Below are 17,702 nucleotides of genomic sequence, written 5' to 3'. Positions count from 1 at the left end.
TTCATGGACATTGCAGATCAAGAGGATACAAGATTTCATCACACCACTCAGAATGCTGCACAATTTAAACTTATGAAATATTTATTTCCAGAACTTTCTATTTAATAACTTTGGATGACAGTTGACGTTGGACAGCAAAATTGTGGGCAAAAGTGGAATACTGTAAAAACAACTCATTCTGGTGTAAAAGTTCAAACCAGGAGAGGGATTTAGGAACAGGGGATGAGGGAAGGAGGGTGGTGCTTAAAATAAATTGAGCATATAACAAATCACTCTACTTTATGGTAACCTGTAGATATGCTACAAAACTAGACAATGTTAGTCCTAGAAGTGATGGATCACCAAACAAAAACCCAAGTGCCTGGTATTGGATACCTCTGGAATTGTTTGTCAAGAACTCAGAGGCCCCCAAAACAATACAGACTCAGAACATTCCTTTTGGTTACCCACCAGAACTTGTTGATAAGATCCTATTGCTGAAGATACTACACAGGATAGGTTCAAGATATAGAATAATCAAGCTGAATCTAAGCTGAAAGCTTCCTCCCTAATAGTGAGAGCTCATTCAGGCTGCTGATGGATAAAGGTATCAACTATATTACCTGGCTGTGAATTCTATGAACTTCAATCCCAACCATCTAGGCAAAATGTACCCATTGATGCAATAGTGGCACAACTCTTATGGAGGCAACCAAGTGTTCCTTGATAGGATTTGATGCCTGCTTCACAAAAGGGAACCTTTATCTAGTATTGTAAACCTGGATGAAAACCCATAAGGCCTCTGGGAAGGGGAAACCCAATAGTGCTGAATTTATACAGCTTCAATCTGCTTTCTACAGACAAAGACTGCTCTAAGCTTTAATCAGAGAGGCCTCTCACTGTAGTGAACAGAAGTGAATGTAGAGACCCCTGGCTACAGAAGATGCTGTGGAAAATGGATGGCTGAGGGCTCTACCCTAAATGAGACATTTAATCATCCTTACAAGGCTCTTAAGAACTAGGCAGAATATAGGGAGATGTCTTAGAGAGTGTCCAACACAGCCATAGTAATCATAAACTCATAGCAGCTATGTCAGTGTCACTAGGCTCACACAAATCTTCCTAACAGCTTTAGAATGGGAAGGGATTCATGGGGCCCAACCACTTATTACTGATCGGCTGGCAACTAACAGGTTCTGGGAGAGTGGGGAGCATAGTTCCAGTGAGCCCACCAAGATGTAATAGATAGTTCCAAACCTATGGTCACACAGATGGCCCTAGTTAACACTAGGCAAAAGAAAAAGTAGTGAACAAGGAAAAGAAATTTGGAAGGAAGGAGAGGGGCTGGGACAGATCGGGGAGAAATCAACGAAGTTTGCAGGGCAGTAAGTAGCATGCATCATATGCGCATATGAAACTGCCAAAGAACAAAATTTATTAATAAAAGTTTAAATTCACTTTGCAAAGGGTGAAAGTAGAGCTAAGTATAGAGTCAGAGAAAACAAAGAGAAAATATGATGGTACTTGAATTTCAAGGAAAAGGCAGACATGGACTATATGGAAGAGACAGAATGGGATTTTAGGTACAACAGGCTGAAAAAAGGTGAAAGAGCAAGTCTCTTAGTCAATGTTTCTATTGCTGTGAAGAGACACCATGATCATGGCAACTCTTATAAAGAAAACATTGAATTGGGGTGGTGGCTTACAGTTTCAGAGGTTTAGTCCACTATCATCATGGTGGGGAGCATGGCAGCTGGGAGTATGGCAGTGTGCAGGCAGAATGGTGCTGCAGAAGGAGCTGTGAATTCTACATTTTGATCCAAAGGAGGCAGTAAATGAACTGAGATAGTGGGTGCAACTTAAGCACATAAGAGACCTCAAAGCCCGCCTCCACAGTGGCACACTTCCTCCAACAAGGCCACACCTACACCATCAAAACTACATCTCCCAATAGTGCCACTCCCTATGAGATTATGGGGGCCATTACATTGAAACTATCACAGCATGTGTGAGGGAAGAGCAAATTTTAGTGTAGCCTGACCCTGGTTTTTATGGAGAAGTGCTGGTAATGGAGAAAGGTAGCCGGAACCTCATGGTTGAAAGAGTGTGTACCACCTCATAAGAAGTTCAAACTTGTAGCTGTGGGCAATAGGAAATCACCAGTCTTGGAAGCTCTTGAGATTGTTGTTCACTATTTTAAATTGCACAATTTACTGGCAGTCCATTGTGCAATCTCCCACTATTTCTATAACATGTTCATAAACCGCCCAAAATTCCACAACCAATAAACAATCACTTCCCCTCCCTGCTTTCTGTCTCTCTGGGATTGCCTATTCTGGTTATTAGGTTGCACACAGTGCATGCATGGCCTTGCTTGGCTTCATTCGCTGAGCATAAAGTTTACTAAGTCTGCAATGTTGCAGCATGTGCCAGTGTTTCATCCCCTGCCCCCTTTTAACCTCTGAATAATGACCCATTATATGGGTACATCACATTTCTTTATATGGTGATGGGCATTTGGTTTGTTCCCACCCGTGGCTGTTTCTGAAGAACACTGCTGTGGGTAAATAACACGTTACTCTTTGTGTATCTATGAGCAGAATGTCTGCTTTCTTTGGAAATAATATATTTAAACTTAAGGAGAACTCATCAGAGTCTTTTAGTGAAAGGATAGACGTGACGAGGTTGCATTTTAAAATGCTGACTGTTCTTAATGTTCAGGAAGTAAGATCCAATAGAGATGCTTCCCAGAGACTCAGCAAACCCTTGTCCCTCTTGCTCATTCTCCTGGTCTTCCTTTCATTTCTTTTCCCCTGAATGCATATCCATATTCTTTCTCTCTCTCTCTCCCTCCCTCTCTCCCTCCCTCCCTCCCTCCATCCCTCTCTCTCTCTCTCTCTCTCTCTCTCTCTCTCTCTTCTCTCTGTGCCTCTCTGTCTCTCTCTTTGTATCTCTCTTTGTCTCTGTCTCTGTCTCTGTCTCTCTCTCTCTCTCTCTCACTCTCTGTGTTTTGAACCTACAAGTTGGCATGCAATCTGGTGGTCCAAATATGTGTCCACCCACATACCTCACAGCTTTACAGCATCTCCTCAGGCTTCTGCACTAAAATGTCCTGCTAGCTCAGCCCATCTGTAACAGTTCGATTTCGCTTTGTCATTCCTGCTCTGAGCAGATATCAGACGCAAATAAACAGACTTCTCGGAGTCCAAGGAGAGGTGCAGAGGAGCATGGCAATCCCATCAGGAAACACAAAGTTCACTGCGGCAGTGTGACTTGAACATTCCTGCTGAGATGACAAGGGCTCATCTTCTTTTGCCTTTCCTCCATCCCTCCCCTCCAAACACAGCAACCAGCACTGCTAGGGAGGTTTTCTCAGCTGCCCTTCTAGGTGTGTCATTTCAAGAGCAGCTGGCATCCTTTTTTTCAATTGGAATGGGTTAATTCTTTAGATATGTGGGTATGTGCCTCTATCTACATGCAAGGACACAAGCAATAACAGAGAGGGCCTTGCTGATTTCCTGCTCACACTTACTATAGGCTTATTTGAAAGTTGGTGTGATGGTCAGGAGCCAGAGTGAAATATATTATTGTTATTTGCTGTTTTCCTCAAAATCGAGAAACTAAGATAAGCCATGGTGAGGTTTGAACAGATTTATCAGAGGAACCGGCCTGTGAGGAGATGTATATGTCTAAAGGCTCTTCTGGCAGCTGCTGAACTTCCGTGTACTGGGAAAGGTGGAGGGGAGACAAAGGCTGCATTATTTGGGGAGTGTCTAACATGGACCACACCAATCTAATGTATATCAGATTTTAACAACTGTGCCTTTTAATTCTAGAGTACATTTACAACTCTGAAAATGCACGATTTTGACCATATTATATCACATTTTAAAAGTACTATCATAAATAAGACTGTTAGAAACAAATGTACAACCCCCTGGGTCATTCTAGATTGGGGGAAAAAATGTGACTTTTCTGAAAGGAAGTTACAGGGCCTTCACAGGGGCCAGAGTGCAGAGGAAGTGGTAAACCAGAAGAGCCAGTCCAAAAAACAACAAAAAAAATCTGAGTTCTGCTACTTGAACATGCCGGCTGTGGCCAGCTCCACATTTCTGTATGCCTGTCCTTGGCTAACATTGAGCAAACAAGCTAACCATAAGCCTCCAAAAAAGACTAGACTCTCAACCCGGGAGGCAGAGCTTGATTAGGCTATGGGAATTAATTGTTTCTTGTTGGGGGTTGGTTTAGAAATGGTCACATGACATAGTTCTGAGCAGTTATATTTATGGGAAGTCTATTGAACATTTTATAGGAAGTAGGCCAGGCCAGGCAGTGGTGGCACACACCTTTAATCCCAGCACTCAGGAGGCAGAGGCAGGCAGATCTATGTAAATGTGAGGCCAATCTAGTCTACAGAGCTACTTTCAAAATAGCTAAGGCTGTTACAAAGAGAAACCCTGTCTTGGGGGGGGGGGGAAGTGGGCCAAGAAGCGGGAAGGACAGGGCCTCTCCTAGGGAGGAAGTGACTCAGAATGGCTGTGTCCAGGAAGAAACCAGGCAGAAGGCAAAGCTGCCATTTCTGAAACGGCTAAAGTCGTCCATCACCTGACCTCTGTAATTAACCATCCCAGGTGCAGAACTCCTCCTGACTATCATGCAAGGTAATGCTTTTTTCCTTTTAGGTTGAACCATTTTTATTTGGATATTCTGTTATTTGACACTAAAAGATTTGTAACCAATAAACCTACCTGGAAGAGTGCATAAATGTTTATCAAGTACTATATTAACTTCCTTTTTAAAAAAAGTTACACCACAACCAAATTACAATGTGTCATATCTCATCAGAAATGCTGCTGTATCTGGCCCTTTTGGAAATAAAAACAACCCCAGGAAAAAACTACATATATGGAAAAATATTGGGGCGGGGGGTGGACCTGCCAATTTAACTTGCAAATGAGACTAGAAGGGTGCTCCCAGAGAAATCACATGGTAGTTTAGAAACAAACACATCCTTTAAAATACACCCCCGCCACAAACTTCCAAAATGAACCTCCAGGGCCTATTAGCACAAAGTATTCAATTTCTGCCACAGCATAATCAAAATACAATGCTCACGAATCTGTGTGCATGACTAAGACATCGAGAGACTACTCTGTTCAAGGCCCATCAGACAAATTCACTTCAGTGACTGTCACATTTGGAGGACATGCACAGTTGTGCCCTTCCACGGTTCCTCCTGTCATTTCCTTTTGAACTTCTCCAAATCAGGTGTTTGGGGACATGTTCAGAAACAGGTAATGAGTTATTTATACAGCTGCCACTTCTCTAAATCAGTGGTGGCATGGAGGGATGACTTTAAAGGACTGAAAAACCCATGCCACTGTATCCATCAACTCCCCCACCATACAACCTTCACCCCCCAAAGTTAGAGTGGATTAAGCTCCTTTGCCACCTCTTCTACATGAAAGCATAGGACCTTCTCCTTCCAAATGATGCTTTCTGCTTATAACTTAAAACCAACTCAGGATTATGCTGATGACAACATTTGCCAGTGCACAGACACTCAGTTAATAAGCTTTGAGAGAGGAAGGGGTGGGGGAGTCAGAGGATCACAAGTGGCTGGTGGGGGGTAGGGGAGTGTTCAGTACAAAATCAGGTGGCCAGGGCTTGACGTTCCTTCCAACTCCACAAAGCTTTGATTCTACCTTTATTTGCTATCTACCTCCTTCTGATTTGAGTTTTTTCAGAAGGGGGGACAGCAGTTGAGGAAACAGGGTAGGCAGGGAGAGAGATACAGAGAAAGAGAGAGACACAGACAGAGACAGCCAATGAGATCCCTAGCCCTTGAGAAGGCAACACAACTTCGGTACTCCTCCAGCAGACATCTGGCTAGGGTTGACCTGTTAACTACTCGGGAGTGAATGGGAACCTTGTGTCTTTTGTTTCTAGCACCTGAGGAACACAGTATTTTTCAGAACCTTTCGTGTTAACAAGGGCTGCTGCTTTTCTTCTCTGTCATTCGCCTGTCATCTTTATTTTCCCAGGGCTTGAGAGCTGGAGCTCTCTTCATCCAATACTTCCATTGTCTGAATGCTAAGCAAAACTTCCCTGTGGTGCCAAGATGCTCTGTATGAAACGAGCTGCAATCGGCAGTTCAAAACCATCAGTTCCCCAGCTCAAATCCTAAGCTCTCATAGCACAGACTACTGCAGCAGGCCATCAGGATTTCTGCTCCCCATTCCCTGGAAATTCATCTGGCGTCAAACTGTTGCTCTGATGATCCATTCCATAACTTCTCAGTCATTTGATAAGTGATCGATTTTGTTTTTTTTTTCTCAAGAATAACTTCATGAGTAGTATTTACCACAATGCTCAGACTCTATAACGCAAAGTGTTACTGTAAACAATTTTCTACTACAAATTAACCACAACTCAGAGGTCCTTCTCAACTGCTGTGGACATGTAAAGATGGCAGCTTTGCAGCACATGGCATTCCTTTTTGTACTAAGAAACCACTTATTTTTGAAAATAGTTTTTTTTTTTTTCTTCTAATGGTAGCATGATGGGGGAATGTCCTTCAGTATGCTGTGAATATATGTTTCTCTTATTGGTTGATGAATAAAGCTGTTTCAGCCAATGGACAGTCAGGATTTAGTCAGGTGGGAAATCCAAACAGGAATAAAGAAAGGTAGTAGGCAGAGTTGAGGGACTCCATGTAGCTACTGGGAAGGTAGGACACCCAGGCATTCTCCAGTAAGATAGGGCCATGTGGAGATGCACAGATTAATAGTTATGGGTTAATAATTAAGAGAGAGCTAGCTAGTAAGAAGCCTGAACAATAGGCCAAACAGTTTATAATTTATATAAGCCTCTGTGTGTTTATTTGGCACTAAAGGCCTTCAGGACTTTGTGGGACAGAAACTTCCGTCCACAGTAACAGGGGTTGACTCTTGAATGAGGCAAATACTCACATATTCCACACTGGATTGAAAATTCTTTAAAATGTAGTGAAATGAGGTTCCAGGCAAACAGAGCCCTCCCCCCCTCAACCCGCCCCTGATTTCCTACCCAACTTGTCCTGCCATGGCTACAGATATATGCTAAGTACTACAGCATCATGGCTGATTTGCAGGTGAGCATCCTGTTACAGAGACAATCAAGCTTTCCAGAATCTTCTCACAGTTTTCCACTTCAAGAATTTCTGGAATCTCTTTTCCAGTTGAGGGACCAAAAGGCACAGAAACCCTTCAGATTGTGAAGGGGAAAGAGAGTTGATTGGTATTTTTTTTTAAACTATGAACAAAATGTTTTTAGAAAATTCAAGCTCTGAGGAACACCAAGCAAGTGATTCACTTCGTCCTCAGCAATTCAAAACAGGAGAAAGTAACATACAGATCTTATGCTTCTCCCTTCCCACTGCTGGTGTGTTCCCTGATGGGTCTCCCCACCATGACATGATTGCTTGGTCTACAGTCAACTGGCTGAGTTGCAGGAAAGACAAGGCAGCATGTTGCTTTCCCGTACTCCACTGAGAACAAAAGCTGTCTGCCTCACCACCTCCGAAAGCGATGCTCACACTTCAAGAAGTTCACTTACATCCTTTTAGTTAAAACTTGCAATAAAGCAGATTAATTACCACAATCACTTTTAACCACAGGGAAACCCCGTGAGCAAGCCAACAAACAGACGCTATAAATTTTACCAGGTTTGGAAGATAAAGTCTGTTCTCTAGTCACAGTGCCGCTATTTTGATTTTCAAAAGCTTTTTACCAAAAGCTACGCACAGCTACAAATGAATATCAATACTCAGTGTTTTGTTTTTTAAAGACAGTAACTGGAGGTGTAGGGATGGCCCAGGGGTGAAGAACACTTAGTGCTCTTGCAGAGGACCCAAGCTCAGCTCCCAGCACCTACATCAAGTGGCCCACAACCTCATGTAGCTCCAGTTTCAGGGGCTCCAACACCCTCTGGTCTCTGAAGGTACCAGTATTTATGCACACGGTTCACAAAAACTCCTACACACACACACAGAGAGAGAGAGAGAGAGAGAGAGAGAGAGAGAGAGAGAGAGAGAGGAATAAAACCAAATATTTTGAAGCCTAAGGCAGATCTACATGGTTAAAATGACCTTATCTTTATCATCAAAATAATGAGCTAATGTTTTGCTTCAAATGAGCCATATTTGCTGTTTGTATGATCTGCCAGTCTTCCAGTTGGTTTGTTTTCAATTTTCCCCTCCCATCCCACCGGTTGCTGTTAGAAGAGGGTGAGATATAGGACAGATGATCTGATGAAGTCTGATTACTTTTATTCTTTGAAACCAGCAGGCCATACAAGAAAACAGACCAAAGACATTCACCCACTTTAGATCATAGAAAGACAGTGGACTTTCTCTGGATGATAAGATGGACAAAAGACAGGTGAGCTCAGGGAACAATGGCACAGACTATCTGAGGTGACAGCTTGCTTGGCAGAGGTCCCAGTATTAATAATCTGCAATGAGAATCTGACATCCAGTCATTACAGGCTGATAAGCCAGGGTCCAGGGCACTGCAGGTATTCAGAACAATGGAATGGAGTCTGTTCTTGGTCCTGTTGGGAAAACCCTGAGATCTACCTCCATCCCATCATCAATGTTCCCATTCCTTAGGACCTCATGATTAGCAGTGACACAGGGAGTCTCTGTGACTCCAGATGCTCCTCCAACAAAAGCTTATGCTGTGCAGCAATCAAGAACACTGGCAATTACGAGCAGCCTGCCTGATGGAGTTGGAGGGCTCTTTGCAAGCACTGATGAAGAAAAATCAGTAGCTAAGGGGTAAAAAAATAAGTCACAACAAGTCAGGTATAATTGGATGTGAACTTTCTATGACATAGCAAGAAAAAAAAAAACAGCTTCCATTTTCCCCCTAAATGTTATCCACAGGACACAGTGAAGGAAAATGTCAGTGGCTCTGGAAATTTTGATCACAAACCACTTAAAGCACCATTGACACTTATGTTTGTAAATGACTTTTCAAAGATATTTCCTGTGTACAAACAGGCAAGCATGAAAGCAAGTCCCTTCTTTGGATGGCAGAGTAGCAAGAATTTAATTCCTGTTCCAAATAATCTTCGTGAGTTTTGGTGACAGAATGTGTTGAAACAGAGCATCACACTGGGGCATGCTCAGCCTCCGAGCATTGTGGGACAAGATGAAACTACAAATCTAGTCATTAAGAGTTGTGCAGGATGAAGTAGCAGTTGTTTAATCAAAAGGGCTCATTTAATACTGTGCCTAATGTCAGAATTGATGTGGAAATAAAATGCATCTTCTCTCCTCTGCACAAGATAGATGTGTGTGGTATAACAGAATCCTGGGAGAGCACGCATAAATTTCAACCATGATAAGCAAGCCTCTCCTCCCTCTGCCCAGAAGAGAGGAGTAGCTGTACTAATGAGCATCAAGAAAAGCCGTTTTTAAAATGTGTTTTTGGGGAGGCATTGGGGTGACTAAGAAAAATTTCTATTTATACCATTTTAATACTATCCCCCCCTCAAAATTTGCTTTTGTCTTTGCTTTATGATGCGTGTACTAATGCAACCCTTGCACATGATTCTGAGTGAATAAGAAAATTATATTTAGATAAGCATCACAGTATATTCTCAAAAACATCTCAGACACCACTTGTCTGGAGATATAAAGAAGGTCTTTTTAAAGGTGTGTGTGTGTGTGTGTGTGTGTGTGTGTGTGTGTGTGTGTGTGTGTGTACTAGTTTATGTACAGCATGTGCATGAGTTCAGGTGCCTTCAGAAGCCAGAGTGTTGGATCTCCCGAAACTGGAGTTCACACATGCACATGGACACGCACATGCATGCATGTGTCACATGTGTATTGGTGTTCACTGAAGCCAAAAGAGGACACTGGCTCCCCTGGAGCTGGAGATATACACGGTTGTAAGCAACCCTGCATGGGTGCTGGGAAAGGAACTTGGTTCCTCTAGAAGACCAGCAGGTGCTCTTGAACACTCTTCATCCCAACCATAGACTCCCTAAAACTCAGTAACCCCCTTGCCAGCACTATCTAAGGCAAGGTCTGAAAACAATTTGTGACTTCCTAGGTCAAGGAGGAGAAAGAGTGCAGGCCACTCGGCTTCCCTAGGTAGATCTGCCCTTGGTAGATAATTATTCCCACACAAATGATACTTTGGTCTGCAAATGAGCTGAAGAAAGTCATCAATCTATTTCTGTGTCAGGTAGAACTTGGTGGGTCCTGTACAGACTATTAATTTTTTAAAGAATAAGCAACAGGGGGAGCAGATACATCATTAGCACAAAGCAGAGATGGCCTAGTAAATTCTTGCCAACACTTTCTCTCTCTCCTTTTCATCCAGGAAGCAAAATGACAAAGTATTTATGTACCACTCACTGTCTTTGATATCTCTGTTTATCTCATTTGACTGCTTCAAAGACCATTAGGACATATTTCTACTTCAAGTCTCAATGCAATCCCCACTGATTTTCACAAGTTAACATGACAAACATAGAATTGTAATCTCCCTATCTCTGAAATCTTGTCATTTTTAATTTAGTAAAAGCAAAATGCTACTTTAAATTTCCTTTTGTTTATTGTTGGCAGAGTATCACATCAGAATTTGATTTACATGTACAAAGTGCATATATTTGAAAAGTTATGTTAATTGTTCTTAGGAAAAGTTCTTAGTGAAAAAAAATGCTAAGTTAAAGTGAATACAACAGCTAGAACTTCCAATAGAGCCCAGTGACCATTTCCAATTCCTATGTATTCACGGGTCTCACCAATATTTATTTATTAAAGTACATGCTCCAAGGCACTGAAAGAATGCACACGCAACATTCCCAAAGGACGGGCCTTCCATCTGCCCTTCTGGCTCACCGTACTATTGCAGGACAGGTACTTGGACAGGAAGTCAGAGAGTCCCCACAGGGCTCGACACTCCATCACACTGTACGGTATTTTCTGTCATTTCCTCACTAGTGCTGTCAGCTCTCCCAAAGTGCTCTCCACACTAGTCAGGTAATCTTCCACAACCTACTAAGAGTAGCTACTGTGTAATCCACTAGAAAATACAAACTCCACTTTTTGAAACGCCTTTTTAAGAAGGGAGGGACTTGTCCATTTTGTTCAACTCTCTGTGTGTCTTCAACATCTAGACAATGCCTGACACTTCATGATCTATTTCTTGAGTAAATAAATGAATGGTGACTAAATGAACTAAGAACTACCTTTAGGTCACTGTCTATTTTCTGAGACCTTATATGCCACACCCACTGACCTAACCTTTCTTTGTTTTTTTATACATAAAATCTTCTTTCAACCCTCCCACATTCCCAATGGCACAGAGGAGCCCAAAGCCCAGTGCACTAAAACCATCCTATTCAAGTGCCTACTTGGTTGGTTCAACTATTCCACACCTCTCATCTGATTAGGAAGAAGTGACTGATTTGTATATTCTCAGAACTAGCCCTTTACCAGGAAAGCTTTCTTGGATCCAAAAAAGCAATGACAGCTGGAGAGATGGCTCAGTGTTTAAGAGCACTGGTTGCTCTTCCAGAGGACCAGGGTTCAATTCCAATGCCCATAGGATGGCTCACGCCCATTGGTAACTCCAGTTCCAAGGTGTCCCAATCCCTCTTCTGTACACCACTGGCATGTACATGGTACATAGACAAATGTGTGTACCATGCAAGCAAACAAAACACCCATGCACATAAAATGATCTAAAAAAAAAAGTCAGAACCACAAAAACACACAAGCAAAAACAGCTTAGAGTGAGACCCAAAAGAACTCCCAAAGTGTTACAAAGTCTTCTAGTAATACCGTCTACATATAAGTTTTTGGTGTGTTTTTAACTGAATTGGAAAGTATATTAAAGAAATACAGTGTAAACTTTTTTAAAGCATTTGATTAGATTTCCTGTTATCAATCTAAGCAACCGTGGAGAGGCTACCTTAAATGCCCTCCCCTGATAATGAGATTGATGACTAGCTTATATGCCATCCTAGAGCCTTCATCCAGCAGCTGATGGAGGTAGAAGCAGACACCCACCGCTAAACACTGAGCTGAATTGGAATTTAGTTGCAGAGAAGGAGGAATAATGAGCAAAGGGGTCAAGACCAGGCTGGTGAAACCCACAAAAACAGCTCACCTGAACAAAGAGGAAATCATGGACCCCAGATTGATAGCTGGGAAACTAGCATCGGACTGATCCAGACACCCTGAATGTGGATGTCAGTGAGGAGGCCTCAGAAATCTATGAAGACTCTGGTTGTAGATCAGTACTTCTCCCTAGCATAGGAATGGGCTTTTGGAGCCCATTCCGCACAGAGGGATACTCTCTCAGTCTAGACACATGGGGGAGAGCCTAGGCCCTGCTCCAAATGCTATGACAGACTTGTAAGATTCCCCATGGAAGGCCTCACCCTCCCTGGGGAGCAGAAAGGGGATGGGATAGGTAGGGTGTTAGTGGGGGGGGGACAGGGGAGGACGGGGTGGAGAGGGAACTGAGATTGACATGTTAAACAAGCTTGTTTCTTTTTTTTCTTTCTCTCCATTTTTTATTTAAATTAGAAACAAGGTTATTTTACATGTCAATCCCAGTTCCCTCTGCCTCCCCTCCTCCTCTGCCACCCCCAACTAACACCCTACCTACCCCATACCCTTTCTGCTCCCCAGGGAGGGTGAGGCCTTCCATAGGGGGTCTTAAGAGTCTGTCATATCCTTTGGGATATGGCCTGGTCTACCCCTGTGTGTCTAGACTCAGGGAGTATCCCTCTATGTGGAATGGGTTCCCAAAGTCAATTCCTATGCTAGGGATAAGTACTGATCTACTACAAAAGGCCCCATAGATTTCCGAGGTGTCCTCACTGACACCCACATTCATGGGGTCTGGTTCAGTTTCATGCTGGTTTCCCAGCTATCAGTCTGGGGACCGAGAATTCCCCCTTGTTCAGGCCAGCTCTTTCTGTGGATTTCACCAGCCTGTTCTGGACCCCTTTACCCATCACTCCTTCTCTGCAACTGAATTCCTGTTCAGTTCAGTGTTTAGCTAATTTACATTTTAAAAATGGAAAAAAAAAAGATTTCCTGTTATCCTGGCACTACAATTTGACCATGAATCCCACTCCCCTTAGAATAAATCCATGTACTTAATGCCATGTTTGGAGATGCAGATCTGGGGAGCTGATTGGATCATTGATGGATTCCTTACTTGTGAGGAAGTGGAAACTAGGGGGGTGGAGGAATTAGATCAACTAGGGTGTGCTCTCATGTGCTTCCTAGCCACTGCGAGGTGAGTAGCTTTCCACCATGGTGTTTCTACTTCCCTGTGTTACAGCAGAACTAGCCAACCAACCATCAACAGAAATTAGGAGCTGAAATAAATCCTCCATTAAGTTGTTTTTTTTCGGGCATTTTGTCAAAGCAATAAAGGACCAACTAGCACACCAACTGAACAAGATGGTTCTGGAGAGACTGGTTCAGACAGGGAGAACTTGATGCTGGAGAAACATTGTGTTCAAACTGCTGGGGAATAGCTCATGGTTGGCTTGGAAAATCAGCTCAGGGTTATAGTCTTGATCCTTGGAAGGCTTATCAGTTACATTATCTCTGGCTGGGGATGGAGTTTAGCTAGTAGAGTTTAGCCTAGCATGCCCTGGATTTGATCCCCAGCACTTTAAAAACAGGTGCACATTTGTAATCCCAGCACCTGGAAGATGAAGGCAGAAAGATTCCAGGTAGAAGTTCAGGGTCATCATCAGCAACTTAGTGAGTTGATGGCCAGCCTGGGTTACATGTGACCTCATATTCAAATAAGAAAAAAAAAAAAAAAAGAAGGAGAAGGAAGGAAGGAGAAAAAAATCCATTCTTGTTGAAGGTTCTGCTTGGAGGTCCAACCTAAACCTTCTAAAGAAAGGGCTAGATAAATATTAACTAGAATCATTAAAAAAGGGACAAAAATCAGAATCTGATTATTTCCCCAAATCTCTGTATCATTGAGATGGATGCTTTTCTGTTTGTGTGATTTCTCTTGGGTAGATTACTACTGTGGAGTCTACACGTACTGATTCTAAAATAGTCTGTCATGGTATGTTTCTAACTCATATGCATCAAAAATATGTATAGGGTCTTCAGGAATAGGAAATACTATTTCTGGTGAGCAAATGTTTTCTGTTGCCCTCTTTGCACCCTTTGCCTAATCCTACCTTTATCCTCTGTGTCCACAGGTTAAAAGCTTAACTTATTTTTGTCTCAAAAGTTCACAAAATATACCAGAAAGTTCATAGACCCCCCCATTCTGACCCCTGCCTCTCCTGAGTCAGCTTGTTAATAACTAAAATTTAGAAGTGGTTGTAAGAGCCATCAGATCATTCAGAGAGGAAAGTAAGAAGCAGAACTTGAGCCTTTAGTTGGATAAATGTTTTAGCTACATGTGATGACAATTTCTAGTGTTTTATGCTCATTCAGAAAAGTCACACCACAGCCACTTGATGTCAGGTGCCAAAACAACAGTAACAGTGTTTACCTAGTATGGATGCAAGAACCATCTGCTCAAGACAGGTAAATATGCATGGTTTCCCTTTTCCGGATTATTCACAGAATCGGAATTTTAATGAAATATATGTGTCCTTTCATTTCCCTGAGGTGGCACTGAGACCCCGAAGAGTTACTCAACCAGCCTAATGTGGATGAGTAGCAAAATATTGTTGAAAGTACCAGGTACATTTCTCTCCATCCCCCAATAAATTTTGATCCCACAATAGTGGTGTCATCCTTTGCTCCTAGCTCCTCATTCCCTAACAGTATCAGTTCACTAGCTTTCCAGGAATCTAAATTTACATTGTTATTATTAAAACAATGATACATCTCAGATCTAGCAAATTCTCCAAAGAACAGTCAGCTCATAGACAGAGACAACAAAAGCAAAGGCCAAGTAAGTTTGGACAATTGTGCAAGAAAACACACTGGGATTTAGTAACAGAACCAGTATGGGACTCCTTTTCTGACTGACCAGAATGTCTCAGTGTTCGACACAAAGGTTTAGCTAACAATGATCAATAGTATAAATGTGAGGTAATTTTTTTCAACTAAAAGTCACATTCATGGCCAGAACAATCTAATTCATTTAATTAGCATTCGAGTTCTGCTGCTTTGGTACTGTATTGGGCAGCCATCTGTCAGAAATTGTAGAGGGGTTAGAACAGTGGGTTGGAAGATTGGATCCACTGACCTCTAATCACATTCTTCCACTTCTAAGATTATTTGATTCTGCACACTCTAGGAGCTGGAAACCTCAGCTAACCAGCATATTTCCACAAGTATCCTGGAGCGTCCCCGTGGGAGTTCTCCTGCTGTGGGCTAGACTCTGCCCTGCTGTTTCAGACACTACACGCCATCCAAATTGCATGCAATGGAATACTCTAGGCACAGAGAGTACGTGGAAAATGCAATTCTGCCATTTCCAAAGACAGACTACACAGCTTAACTTTCAAAATTGCCTTGCCTAAATGAGCATTCCATAACCAAGCCTCCACAAACAGCTTTTACAGTTTGTTCATGTACTGTGCTACTATCAGGATTAATTATGCAGTGCCTTCATGAAGAGTAGTCCGATTCAGATGCAAGTTGGAACAGAAGAGAAAAAGGTTTTGCTTCTCAAAGGAAGATTACTGTATCGAATTGCCCCCCAAATTGCTGGAGTCCTTCCATGTACAGACAGATTTGGAATGGCAGTCCCCAGCTGGGCTAGCCATGGGAAGGAGGAAATTGACATGTTTGAGAAATGAAGACTATGCCAATGAACAAAATGGGGAAGGCCAGCACATTATTAACCCGCTCCTTTCCACGTGGTTCTATGGCAAGCTGCAATTCAATGTACATCTGTTCAGTTGCTTCTACATTTTTAAGATGGCCTGACTTCTGACTTCCTTTTGGGAGCAGTGAGTCCAAGGAAAGGAAGTTTATTTATTTTTCATTCAGGAGATAAAAATTCTGTTGAGCTAGAAGTTAATGGGAGCTCCACAAAAGAGGATTCTCATCGTGATTTTTTTACATGCATGGATTTACCAAAAAAAAAAAAAAAAAGATTGCAACTATCTGATTACATACACCATCTAGGTGTTGCATAGATTCCAGAGAAGCGAAGTGATGCTATACAACCCAGTGCTTAATAACGGAGCAATAAAGACAGCCCTAAAAAGTGTCACAATCATAAGAGTGTGAAGTGCAGAGTCTTTGTGCCCAAGACTACTTTCAAGGACTTGGCTCATGGCACTCCTCAGCTACTGCTCAGACCCCGAGGAGGGTGGGGTCATCAGGAAGGTTGAATAATCAATAAAGCAGGTGTCTTAGGGGCCTTCACTGGTGAATTACGGTTGTAAAGTTCAATCCAAACAGACCCTGAACTTGGCATGTTCGGAGGGCAGACCTTCTTTGCTCACCATGAACCCTCAAGGATGAGGTGGCCACCTCAATTTAATGCAACACCAACCAACACCAGCACCACAATACATGAGTAAGCCCCCCCTCCCCGCCCCCTGCCGCTCTGGGTTTGCACCACGTCTTTTCCAGAGGGCATTTCTCAAAGGAAAATGCAACTTGAGGGAAGGAACCTAGTTGAGAAAGATCAGTCTTTGTGGCTGTCACCCTTCCTGGGAACATCGTCAAGAAAATCCACACGTATATCCAAAGTCAGGCAGGTGCACAGGCGGGGAGGGAGAGGGGAGAAAGAGACGGCAGTGAGGGGTAAAGCAGAGTCCAGGAAACGCAAGAAAGATGGGCAGCAGCAAAGGACAGCGAAAAAGAAAAGAAGAGAGAGTAACTGGGGAAGGGAGGCAGAGGAGACAGCCAGGAAGGGTGAAAAATGCACGGGGCAGCGGAGCGCGGCAAATGGAGAGGCGACCAGAGGGACCCGCGCGCGCCCCTGGGAAGCCCAGGCTGCGCTCCTCGTGCGTTCGCCGAGACGCGGGGCGCGCCCGCCGCTCACCTTTCAGGATGAGGGTGTCGATGTCCCGGTCGATGCCCAGGAAGTAGCACTTCCTCCAGAGGCCCGAGTAGGTGGCGAACAGCGGCCGGCCACACTCGGCGTCCAACCCTCCGAGCCCCAGCAGCGAGCGCCAGGACTCTGGGTCTGCGCGTCCGGGGCCACCGGGGAGCAGTCGGCGCCCCAGGGGAGGCGAGTCCCTCAGCGGCAGGTGCGACAGCGGCATCAGGCGGTTCTTCTGATCCGGGGGGTCGGCGCCCGTGCGACTGCGCTCGCAGCTTTCCTTGTGGCGCCGGGGGTCGGTCTCGTACCAGTGATCGGTGAAGATGGCCGTGACGAGCAGCCCCAGGGAGCAAAGGCTGAGGCCGAGGCTGAGCGCCGTGACGAGCGCCCGCGGCTCCATGGCTTCCCGGGCCGCCGCAGCCGCCGGGGCTCGCCGCCGCCGCCAGACACAATGCACTTGGCCTCGGCGCTCCGCCGCGCGCCTCCCTCCCCGCCACCTGCCCCGCACTCCCTCCCACGGCAGCCCGCCCGCCCGCCTGCCCGCCTCACCCCCGCGGTAGCCTCCTCCCGCCCGGCCCCGCGCCCTCCCGCGCCGCTCACACTTTCCCGCCCTCCCCCCTTAGCGGGCTCCCCGCACTCCACCGCCCCCCGCCGCTTACGCCCCTCGTCCCTCTCCCTGCTTCCAGCTCCCGCGGTCCTCCCCCACTGTCCAGACCTCTT

At 44.2% G+C, this 17,702-nt stretch overlaps 1 protein-coding gene across 1 annotated transcript in view; it reads right to left on the bottom strand.

The window, feature by feature from the left end:
- Window positions 1–17,382, bottom strand: part of Tmem178a (transmembrane protein 178A) — a 58,903-nt gene extending 41,521 nt beyond the window's left edge. Inside the window, exon 1 of the mRNA XM_027417893.2 lies at window positions 16,983–17,382. Within this exon, the coding sequence (XP_027273694.1) occupies window positions 16,983–17,382 (400 nt within the window). The remainder of the gene's footprint in view (window positions 1–16,982) is intronic.
- Window positions 17,383–17,702: the final 320 nt, after the last annotated feature.

Source organism: Cricetulus griseus, chromosome 5 (assembly GCF_003668045.3).
Source record: "Cricetulus griseus strain 17A/GY chromosome 5, alternate assembly CriGri-PICRH-1.0, whole genome shotgun sequence".
Taxonomy (NCBI): Eukaryota; Metazoa; Chordata; class Mammalia; order Rodentia; family Cricetidae; genus Cricetulus; species Cricetulus griseus.
Note: the sequence above shows the minus strand (reverse complement) of the source record. Positions and strands in the feature narration are given on the sequence as shown.